This window comes from Ammospiza caudacuta, chromosome 6 (assembly GCF_027887145.1).
Source record: "Ammospiza caudacuta isolate bAmmCau1 chromosome 6, bAmmCau1.pri, whole genome shotgun sequence".
NCBI classification, from domain to species: Eukaryota; Metazoa; Chordata; class Aves; order Passeriformes; family Passerellidae; genus Ammospiza; species Ammospiza caudacuta.
The window spans coordinates 50,700,737-50,712,975 of NC_080598.1; the positions used below are offsets into that span (position 1 = coordinate 50,700,737).

The following is a 12,239-nucleotide window of genomic DNA, read 5'->3' on the forward strand; positions in this document are numbered from 1 at the left end:
ATCAGTATTATTTTGCACTGAAACAAAGCGTGAGACTGTATGTGAATTCCCCAAACCTTTGCATGGCAGCTCTAAATTTGTCTCTTTTAATTTTATTTCTGTTCCTCCCATCTATGGCTCCTATCTACCAGCATCACAGCAGATTTGAAAAGCAGTTTCTCATGAGGCACAAGTTGCCCTGTAGAGTTTCCGCTCTCATACAGATACTTTGCAGCTTTGACACAAATCATTCACAATTTGGCAGTGGGTGCAAATTGACAAATACAAATGAGTAGCAATGGTAAACCAAAAACTACTGGTGAGTGTGAGAAGTGTGAGACTTTGCACTATTACCAATTCAATTGGATGACAATCTGAGTCCTCCAAAGATAATTTTTCAAGTGCAGTTGCTAGAGTGAAAGCTGTCCAGGTCCCCCAAAATAATAAACATTCATTTTAGCTAGAATAGCAAAAATACTTATGCAAATTTAATAAGATCTAAAATAGAGACTTTCTCTTCTTGCTGGAATTCTCCCTTTTTGATGCTCTTTCAAATCCTGCATAAATGTTTCAACAACCACAAAACACATCCAATGCTCCACCATTGTGATATCCCCACCAAGGCTCAACAAAAATCTTACAATCATGTTCCATGCACATAATATTTTTCATGAAAAGTATTTTTACTTATTTTCCTTTTTCCCTCACTCCAAAATATTCTCACTCAGAAATCAGGAAGTTCAAAAAAGCTGTCATTTAATCCAAGCTGAGATTCAGATGTCACTGCAGCGTCTCGTGAGAGCTGTGGATGGCAATCTTGCATTCTCTCCTGCAGGCTGGGTCACCTGGATGTACCAATAGCTCGCAGCCAAGACCCTCACAGTATAAAACTGTGACACAACAAACACTCAGATGTGGGATATTGTCAGAGTCATACTAAAAACAATAGAGGAGAAACGAATCTTCATCCATCTGGCTACAATTCCCACAAATTATTTTCTCTTCTGAATCAACCCTTTGGACTTGCATTTGCAATCTTAAAAAGGAAATGTTAAAGTTTTGACCTTTTCCACCAGAAACAAAAATTTTTATTTAAGAAATTATTTTCACTCATTTTTCTGTGTAGCTGAAGTCAATATTTCTTAACTACTTGAGGCCTAAGCAAGTGCAGCTATTGCAAAGACAGTGGGCTGAAATGGCCACTACACACTGTTGTACATAGGCTTCACAGAGGCTTTTACACTAAGAGAGAAAGGTTTTCAATTTCATCTGTAGGTTATAATTTTGAGGCAAGAATAAATTAGAAGTATAGTCTCCAAATGAAAAAGTACACATATTACCATAGATTTTGAGTTATGAGAGTTTACATTAATTTGAAATGCTAAAATTAGTAATGGACCTGGGCAAAGAATCTCCCATGCCACATGTAAATTTTGATCATTACCAGAAGTAGTGTTCAAATACAAGTAGTACAGTGTTTCCTACCTCTACTCTTGGCCAAGCCAAAGCTCTCCACGTTCACCAGCAACCTGCAGCAATTTTTGTCTTTGGGCAAGTTGTTATTAATCTGAACAATGTAGCTCTGTCCTGTTTCTAGTGTTTCCCTTCCTTATGCCCATGAGTGCATTGAACTAGACCCTTTACACATGCAGGATATGGTACATGAAGTGACTTTCCGATGAAAACACACACTGGCTACAGGATGCATTTTGCCTTTTGGATGCCTTTAAACTAAAGAAGATACCATGAGACAAGCCTTGGGTCAGCATCTGTGAGCCTGCCCTGCCCTAAGAACAGTAAAAGCTTCTGGAGCCTTACCTTTTTATGGCTTTGTAGCAAATGATGACAACTACAAAGAGGAACACTAGTGTGGCACAGCATACTGCAATGATAATAATCAGGCCTGGCCACCAGGTCTCTTCAGTGGGACAAAAGGTAGATTTGGGAGCTGTAAAAAGAGAGTGGAAAAATACATTAATTCTCCCAAATCAACAGGGTATTAACAATTATGCTTCAGTCACTCACACAGTAGCACTACACCAGGATCTCAGATACATGCAAAGATGTTATTTCACGTTTAGGACCCATTTCTCTCTTTTCCCCCAGCAATCAATTTCTCTTGTTGGTACCAAATATTTCTTGTCACAGTCCCCAGATGACCAAGTTCTCTGTGTCAGTGTTATCTACAACCTGGTACCCAGCACGAAGGAGAAAGGCTCAGCTCTGCTACCCGAGGGAAACATCATCCTCCTCTGCATTCACCATCTCCAGCTGCATCTGATTTAATTTTAGAGAAGGATATTATGCTGATAAGAGCATGTTTTCAAACCCTATTAGGGGAGGTTAGTTGGGAGCCAAAGCAGTGCCTACCAATCTGTATTGTAGCTAATATTACTGTAACCTTGGAGTGAGGAAGGGGGTTTTGTTTTAAAAGAATATAAGTTCTATTACATTTCTTAATTGCTTTCAGAGTATTATGGTTGACAATCTTATTTTCCTTTACCTTTGAATTCTAAGCCAATTGTCAAGATATGTTAACACTAAGAAAAGTTAACTTGTGGAAATATAAGCTGCTATTACTATTATTATTATATTTTTCTTATTACATTTAGGGCTAGAATTGTCTATTTAAGTACCACTCAAAACAATAAATATTTTTTATCTGGAGACATTTAGTTAAAATATTTTCCTTCAGGGCTATCTTCCTTTTCCCATGCTTTGAGGGGACACATTTCCTGAAGGATGGTGAGTAACAGCCAATGCCTAGAGCAATATCAGTGCATTGCAGAGGGAGGAGAGAGCCTAAGTACAGCCCCTGCAACCATGTAAATTCCATGAGAATTTTGGTCACCTTAAGTGACATTTAATAATTAATCAGTTGGTGAGACTGTCTTTATCTATATTCTCAACTAAGTAGGTGAGAGAATGAAATATAGCAAAAGGCTCTTTTATGAGTCTCGTTGTTTAACTCGATATTCTGAATGTCCAGTACACATCACAAAGAGCTGCACAAGATAAAATGTCATCAGTCCAGTATCATTTATTGTGATCTGACATCTCCTCTGTTTGATTAGGAAAGATACACATACACTTAGATTGTCACTCAATAGATTAAATAATGAATGACACAATTCCTGAGAAAACTTTTTTCCAATTGCAAGATGTATAGAGGAGTTGGCCACATTCACCCCAAGGAGTCTACAGCGGCACCTTAGGAAAAGGCTAGGTAAAGAACTATAAGAAGCAATTAAAGTATTAAGCCAAATAGCTTGACAACTAGTGGTTCCCAGCTTCCTCCTTGGAAATGTTCACTTCTAGAGCGCCCCAGCAACTGAATTTCTACTTTATTACTATGCGAGTTAAGGAAGTCTGCTTTCAGTGGGTGATGGAACTATTTACTGTATTTTGATAAAGCTAATGATTTTAATATTCTCTGGAAGTTTTCAGTGTTGTTAGATTCCAGAACAGAATGCATTTCAAAGATGACAAAAATGTTTGCATGAAGGAGCAGGCAGTGTCAAGGTCAACGCTACCCTTCAGGTGCTGTCCTGAAAAACACAACCGGGAGCACTGAAGTGAAAGGAAAAACACTGATCAGCAGGTGCCATGTAGAATTTGATGACAGCACTGAAGACGGGAGAAGTGGGGCTATCCTTCTCCAGCCCTGGTTCTTCTTCAAAGGCAGGATCAACCAAACTAGTCAGAAAGCACAACAGTGGTGAGCCTAGGCTGCTCTCAGCACAATAAATGACACTGACAAATGGCAGAGGCAGGATACAAAGCCAGGCTTGTCACATGTCTGTACACCATGTAGTTCTTGATGGTTTGTCACAGTATTTTTCCATGGAGAATAAACCACAGAGATCTATGTGGGATTGAATAGTAAACATTACTCCTAGATGCAGTCATTAATGACAGAAAAATAAGAATTGCTAATGTGGAAGTGATGCCTAATCCACCTGGCTCAGTTCCTTTCCCCACTGGTCCAAACTGAACACTCAAAAAGAAGCACAAGAAATCATGCTGGAAGCTACCAAGCTGTTTCCTAGTGACTCATGGTTTCATACAAATTTAAAAATTACTTTATATTTCTACTTCTTATTAATGCAGTGCTAATCTTGCTTTCCTTTGAAATGCTCTTTTCCAATAAGCTCCCAGTTACATGTGCTTTTCTGCCTTTCTCAATATGTGTTCACATACCCCTCATACCCTGGCATTTCTATGTCCTTAATGCATTTCTCCTCACAATTATCCTCTGGGGAAGAGCTGCATTTAATCCCCTTATGATGGGAAAGCTGAGCCTGGCCTGCATGGATGACTCTGTGTGCAGCAAGGGATGTCAGCTGAGAGGGGAACTCCCAAAAGAACCAGCAAGGTGCCTGGGAAAAGCCACATCTTCAGAGAGACACTCCTAGTGAGTCCCACACTGAGCTCTAGATGCCAGGGAGGCATTGATGTCCCAACTCCCTTGGGCTGGGGAGGTTCTCCACCTTGTGCTTGTCCACCAGATCCCAGCTTATCACCTGCACCTGGGGAGAAGGGCTGAGCCCACGGGTGTCAATGAGCTCTCAGTGATGAGAAATTAGCCCAGGTCAGGGCACCTGCAGCACCCTCTGGCACTGTGCATGGAGTAGCAGTGCATTTCACAGGCACTCCCTGAAAGAGCACACACACAGGTCCCAAACACTCCTCAGGGAGATACTGACATCACTACACAACACACTGAGCAGACGATGAGCACACATGTAGATCCCACACACTCCTCAGGGAGATACTGACATCACTGTGTAGGGGGATACAATATAAGCCATTTGTTGTCATCATAGTGCAAGAGTCCTATTGTCATTACTTTGCAAGGGTTCCATATTACTAGAGTCTCATACCTTCTTGATGTTTCTCATGGGTAGCTCCTCCAGGCACTGCCTCTTCCTTATCCTCACAGCAACCAACTGACTCCAGTTCCTCTCAACCAACCCATCCACTCTTTTATAACACTCTTCTTACTAGCTACAGCTGTGACCTGTTAAAAACAGGCCTGTTCCTAATCTTTAATAATTAGCTCAGCTGCAATTCTTCAAGGGGTAAGATTACTTTCTATACTACCTTTATTTACTGATATTGTATCCCCCTACATCACTACAAAACACACTGAGCAGAAGATAAGTATGCATGTATGTCCCAAATGCTCCTCAAGGAGATACTGACATCACTACAAAACACACTGAGCAGAGGATGTCCCACACTACCTATAACACTGTCAGTGTCCACTTGTTTCATTGTCCTCACCTTTGATGAAGTGCAGGACAGCAATTCTCCTGGTTGCCTCCTTGTTTGTACCACCCCTTTCAAACCCATTATAAAACCCCAAAAGCTGTATATTTCAGAGCCAAACTGTGCCCTTTCCCTTGAGCAAAGAAGGAAGCCACAGACTGCTGTCCCTCACAGAGGTGTGCCTGGGGAGTGGAGGACACCCCTGGGTGCCACAAGTCCCTTTGTCATCCCACTGGGCTGCTGAGAGCTGAGGGCTGGCCAGCCTGGCCACAGAGGAGGCTCTGCAATGCTGGGGTTATGAAACCATAAAGCTACACACGGAGTAAGTGTGGCACACATAAATTGAGTTAAAAGCCAGAGAACCAGTATGTCTCAAAATCTAACTATAAATGGAAAGTCACTGCAGGAAGAATGTGGTTTTTAACAGTGACCTCCCCCTTCAGCCCCCAAAATAGGGTGATGAAACTGATACAGTTTGCAAATGACTCGGGAATGCATTCAACTACAAATGGAGACAAACATATTTAGATTAGAAATAGGGTAATTAAAATTAAGGATAATTAGTCATTACCATAGTCTATCATTTCTGGTTGAGTATTTAAAAAAAATTAGTTTAAGGTACTCTTTTCATTTTTACTTTAGGAAGTCTAAATTCAGCTAAGGAGATTGGACTCAGTATAAGACTTAAATAAGTAAAGAAAATGCTCTGGCTCTGGAAAGTCCACATGAATACAATGCCTTTTATCTCTTGGCCTTAAAATTTATGAAGTACAAATGTTGGTTAGGTTTACTTTGAGAGGACTATCACCTTCTCCTACTCCCAAAGGCACCAGGCCTAAATAAATACAATGAGAAAACAAACCCATTTCAGCCCTGTGGTGGGTAGATGGATCCAACTTATTCAAAACAAATTAACAAAAGAGTGCTTTCAGATCAAACTGTTCAGCATCACAAAAATCTTACACCTGCTTTTTTTTGACTAAATTTGTTTTGAAGACTCAGCATAAAGACACAGCTCTGACTCTAATGTTAGAAGGTATCTGCACACAGCTGGCTATAGTCAGAAATGTGCATACCAGAAAAGATTAGCTCAGCTATTGAGGGTTTCCCTCAATGTCTAGGCACAAAAATAAAGGTTCTATCACTGGAAAGAATGTTTCCATAAAATTCCCAAGAAGTTCTCTGATTTTTTTTGGATCAGATCTCAGTGGTCATTCTCAAAATTGCTCTCAGCTTCCAACAAAAAACTGTGATGAAGCTGTTTTAATCTTCTGGGGTAAGCATTAAATAGTTTTGTGTGTGTTGTAAAAGTGATACATGTACTGCCTGAGACTGAATCTAGAAACAGGACTGTGGATCCTTGGATACACCATCAGGTTATCTTCAGTGGTCATGACTGTAGTTTATAAAGCTCATAATTTCAAAATCTAGCGCTCCCATAATTTATTTTGATTAGTGTTATTACTTTCCATTACCATATGGGTTTAGGCTAATTGCTCTTTGCATGGGCATGCTGGGACATTAACAAGCAACACAACCAAGGCTGTCAGGAGACAGAAAGGGCTCTCTGAGGGGGGCCACGCTGAGCTAGTGGCCCTGAGCAGCTCTTGGCAGTGCTGCTGAGGCAGGGAGCCTGCACCAGGGCACCCCTTCCCACTGCCAATCCCACAGCAGCCAGCTCTGCAAAGCAAAGAAAAACAAAACTGAATAAAGCAAAACAAAGCAAGAAAAAAAAAACCAAAACAAAATCAAACACAGGGCTGAGCCGGAAAATAGCTAAGGGAGGCAGTGACCCGTGCTCCCACATGTAACCCTGGGGAGGTGTCTCCAGTGGAGTGTCCATTCACTCACACACTGAAACCCAAGCAGCTGAGTGTCCACTGATGTGATGGGGAAGGGTGACAGAGACCCCCATCACCACCCTGCAACAGCAACTTCGTGCCTAAAGAAAGGAAGAGCACTTTCAAGATAAAACTGATTATTGTTTTTCTTTTGCTCTTATTCCTATCTTGCAGAAAGGTCAAGAGTGCTGTAGTAATCATCCTTATGAGACATCTGCCTGTTTTTAATATTGTATACTCACAACAGGCTAAACCCTGCCATCTCTGTGCCTGAAGCATTTCTCTTGCTATTGTAAGGCTGCCTGAATCAGCCATGCACTTTTAATTAGCATGCTAGGAAGCAGGATAGGACTTTATTTTTAAGGCAAGCTCATATTCCAAGGCCCTCAAGTGTTTTATCAGTCTTGGTTGGAAATTAAAAGGAAGATGCAGGCAGTGTGTTTTCAGCAATCTCTATGTATGTCACATATTCTAGAGACCTGTTAATCTTCTGGCAAAACCAGGGTTTGGACCCTAGTCTCATCTTCACTCTTATTTATTATTTTGATATTCAGGTAAATTGTATGTTGATGTCCCATTTACAAGACAGAGAAGACACTAGTTCCTGCAGCCATTATCACACTGGAATGCAGGGACAAGCCCAGAAAACATGGAGAAGTTTTAATGTGATTTCAAATGTCAAGGTGTATGAAAAAAACTCCCAGGACACTCCAGAGTCCAATCTGAACTCCCGGTTAAATATGGAGAAGGATTTTGAATTTGTTACAGTTTGGGTCTTTTCACATCAAGGCATCTCATCCAAGCTCCTGTGGAATAGAGGAGCTCAATTAATCCCCTGATTAATATGCAATAATTTGGGTTCTGTGAGGAAAAACCCTGCAGAGGAAGTTACACAGACACTAAGGCTCAGATATTTACTCTAGGCATTGCACTGTGTAATGCACAAGAAACATGCTCATCACATGCTCATATCTTTTTTGAGAAAGCAGATTTCAGCCCTGAGCCTGAGGCCTCTTGTCTACTTTTGCATAAGGCCCTTCTCTCCCCCCAGCAGTGTAGATTCACCCTAAAGTGAGTGCTGACTAATTTAATGCTGATTAATTTCATTGTATGATAGGATGAAGCCTTAGGCAGCTAATTAAAAAGGTCCAAGGGCTCAAGTGATGTAAACCAGCAGAAGTCCACTCAGCTGTGAGACTGGTGCCAGCTGAGGACCTTGTCCCAGCATCTGCATGATGATGCTCAGAAGAGAAATGTAGCTGAAGGTCAGGATCAGTGTCTCCAGAGCCCTGGAGGCTGAGGGCTCTCTGGGAGCAAGGCTGGTTACCTAACCCAGGGCCTTGGGGAGAGATCAGTGAGTCAGTGTCAGCTGAAGCATCCCCTCTGTTTGCTGCATTTCATCACGTAGGGACTGCTACAGATGTGGTTGGATAATGCATGCACAAGGAACGTGCTGCTTGTACCCAGGGCTGCTCACAGTCAGAGGCAGCCAGCAAGGGAAAAACAAGTCCTTTAAAAGAGCCTGCTAGTGGAGTTTGTGGTGCTGCTAGACTTGATACAAATATAGATCTTCAGCTGTTATTCTAAAACACATTGTGAGAACAGGCAAAGTATGTGTTCCCCTACACGCTCTTGGATTTAAGTGGAAAATTTCCTGCGAGGATGGGGGAGAGGAGGCTGACCAAGAAATGGGTGACCTTGGTGTGTGTTCCAGGGGCAGAAAGCCATTACTGCAGACAAGACCTGCATCCTCAGGGCAGCCCAATGCACAGGCCCTGGGGCTGTGCTTGGCCAGAGGGAACCCTGAGCTCACCTTCACGTGAGGCAGCCCTCGGGCTGGTGAGCAGGGACAGACAGGCTTGCCAAAGGAAGGACTGGCATTCTCCACACTGATGGAGAAATGGCCTGTCTAGCTCTGTTTGGTTTGGTTTCTTTCCACTCCCTTACAGATTTCTGCCCTTCCTGTTGCCTGTAAGCCCAGGGCCATTTCCAGAGTGCCATGAGCAGCTGGGTGAGCAGCCAGGCAATAGCGGTGTGCTTGGCACAAAGCCCAAACTGATTTATGGCCTCCCTGGAGTAGCTAGGTTAAATAACACTGGTAGACATCAGCTATTCCTGTAGCAGATGATACTTCTGTTTATCACACTTTGTTGCAGACAAGTTTATATCATGCAGCTGCTCCGTGCATATGTTCCTACTACACTTCTAAGGGGGATACTGCAATCACTACGCAGCGGGAACTTCTGCTATAATAAAAACATGTGTGGGAATGATGCTGGAGAAATTCCCTCCCCCGCAGCTCTTACACTGTAGATACTGTTATTCTACACTCTCAGTTGCCTCATCTTCTGAGTTTTATCCTCCTTTCTAAAAACATTTCTCTTCTGAAACAAGAAACACACCCAGTTTTGTGCCTAGGTATGGAGACTGGAGTATTCAGGAGGTGAAGGAAAGGGGTAGATCTGCAGGAATTTTCTGAAGGTCACAGGCACAAGAGGAGTGTGTGGCTTATTGCAAGAAACAGAACTGGAACTGCAGGTGAAAAAAACTGAGCATGGATAGTCAGTAAGGAAGAGAGCAGCTGGTTGGGGGAGGTTAAGTGTGATGCTCCAGATCTAAGATTTAGGAGTTATTGAACCTGCACACATTTAGATTTGGGTTTAGCAATAGATTTCACTAAAGCTCCATGTTACTGTGTTTTCTTGGTAGGTGTCAGGCAGGTGCTTCTCCTTGGCAGATTTGGGATTCTTACAGAAAATGAATATATTGTTAGGATCAAAATAAAATAATAATAGGTAAAAATATTGGTTGGCCAGACATAAGTAAAGCACATTGTGGGAAAGTGGCTTGTGCAAACTCACTGCAGCTCAGTGAGAAAGCCAGAAAAACAAAATGTCTTTTGACTCCTGGCCAGTCCTCCTCTCTGGATTGTATTTCCTCTCCTTTGGGAGTAAACACAAACAACTGATTTGGCTAAAATGACATTACAGAGTGGAAACAGCAAACTCTCTTTCTGACTTGCCAGGCAGGCGCCAGATCTCTGCCCCAAGCCAGCACAGTGACACCATGCCCAGCAGCTCAGTGCAGCCAAGCCCTAAGGTCAGAAACATGGCAGGATCCCACAGGATGCCCTGGAATGGTTGACACTAAGCTTGTGGGATAACCTGTCTTGGTTTTGTACAATTGCAGAGGGAAACTAGAGAACAGTTCAGAGTTCTACATAAATATGGACATATGGCAATGTATAGAGCAGAGCAATCAAGGGATTGTCAAACAAAGTAGGAAGGGAAAGTCTGTGCTCCAAATGATTAACAGGCTGAGGGCCAGACCTGCCTGCCTTAATCCTATTAGGTTGTTGGTGAAGCTGATGGGACCCACCAGAACAGAGGTACTCCTCAAACAGGGGCAAAACATGCTTTCAGCTGCTGAGGTCTTTTGGAGGGGAGCAGGGTTAGAGAGCACAGAGGGAGAATCTGTTCTCTAAAGCATGATCTGGAGAAGCAGTAGCATTTATAGACCTTGTGGTAAAAAGGCTTTTAAGGAGATTACATCATAGCTAGCTTCTGTGTTGATACTGAGCTCTGGCACTTATCTTCACAATGCATGCTCACATCAGCCAGTGCCCTCTGATCTGACTTTGTCTGGTGTTTTTCTAACCAGCAGTCTCCCCATGAGACGCTGCTTTTCACTGCCCATCTGATTCTCTCTCAGCATGAAGGACTGAATTGTTTCTACCCTGACTGAATCACACCTTGTCCCTCTCTGTCCCAAGCAAATGAGAACTGAAGCCTGTGCCTTGCAAGGCAGCCTCCTCCTTGCAGCAACAAGGCATTTGGGAGAGCCTCATGGACTTGGTCACATCCTCTGCTCTCCACAGCCTGGGTCACTGCCAGGCTGGGCAGCACTGAGAGAGTCCCCATGGCACCCCCAGGAACCCCAAGTGCTGCTTCTCCATGGAGCCAGCACTGAGGTGAGCCCTGCCAGACCTGGTGGCCTGTTTGCTGAAATGGAGGAGATGTCGATCAGATTAGTGGGTATCTAAGAAACAGGTCACAAGTGCCAAAGCATTTGGTGTTAAATTAGTACCCTGGCATTTATTTTAGAAGGTAACCTGATTTCCAGAGGTTCTTAGCACTCTGAGAACCAGGATGCTTTAAATTGGCTATGAAGATATACAACCTTAAGTTCAATTTTCTGCATTTCATGATACAGGCTTTAACCTCTCTGTACTTAGGCACCGTGTCACTGCAGAAGACAGAAATTCCCCTCAGGAGGTGGTTCCAGGCTCAGTTCTCCGCCTTGCTCACTGGGTGATTTTGGGACAATTTCCACTCCAGCCTTGTTTCTCCTTCTCCAGGAGGGGAACAGTAGCTCCAGCTTTCTAAATGGTTGCAAGGTGTAGGGACAAAATGTGCAACATAAGGCTGCATGTCAGCACTGCTGCTATTTCTTTCCCAGTTCTTTCATAGAACAGACTTATAAGTACCCATTTAAAAGTACTTAATCTATATTTCCACAAGAACTAGCTGTAATTACCTGACCTTCCTTTTAACCACCAATTCAAGGAAACACAGCAGCAAGGCCATGGTCTGTGACAGAACAGCAGAGCACAGCACTGACCTGGAGACAGTAATTCTCAGTTCTTTTGGACAGAGGCACCACTGAGAGACAGAGAGATGTGCCAGTACCATCCATCTCATTGCACAAACACACACTCTAGCCCTTCAGTGGCAACTGATGTGCACAGGCATTTTATGGGCACTTGCAAATCTTCAGTGAGGAAAGATCAGTGCTGAACACAATCTGCTTGTCCTGCCAAACTGTGACCTCATCATGTCACAGTGATGAAAGTGAAAAAGCATCCAGAAAAAAAGAGGCCTGGAAACACTGGACCTTCATGCTAAATCTGCCCTTTCAGCACACTTGGGCTTATTTCCATTAACAAGTACACACACATGCACACAGATATCTGGGGTTGTTTAGCCTGGAGAAAAGGAGGCTCAGAGGAGACCTCACTATTCTCTACAACTGCCTGAGAGGAATTGCAGCCAGCTGAGGGTCAGTCTCTTCTCTCAGGCAACCAGCCATAGGACAAGAGGACAGTCCTAAGCTGAACAAAGGGAGGTTTGGGTTGCACATTAGGAAGAA

General features: G+C 43.0%; 1 protein-coding gene across 1 annotated transcript in view; it reads right to left on the minus strand.

Moving 5' to 3' along the window:
* Positions 1-12,239, minus strand: part of PRIMA1 (proline rich membrane anchor 1) — a 46,378-nt gene that overhangs the window by 16,034 nt on the left and 18,105 nt on the right. The window contains exon 3 of the mRNA XM_058807633.1: positions 1,798-1,927. Within this exon, the coding sequence (XP_058663616.1) occupies positions 1,798-1,927 (130 nt within the window). The remainder of the gene's footprint in view (positions 1-1,797; positions 1,928-12,239) is intronic.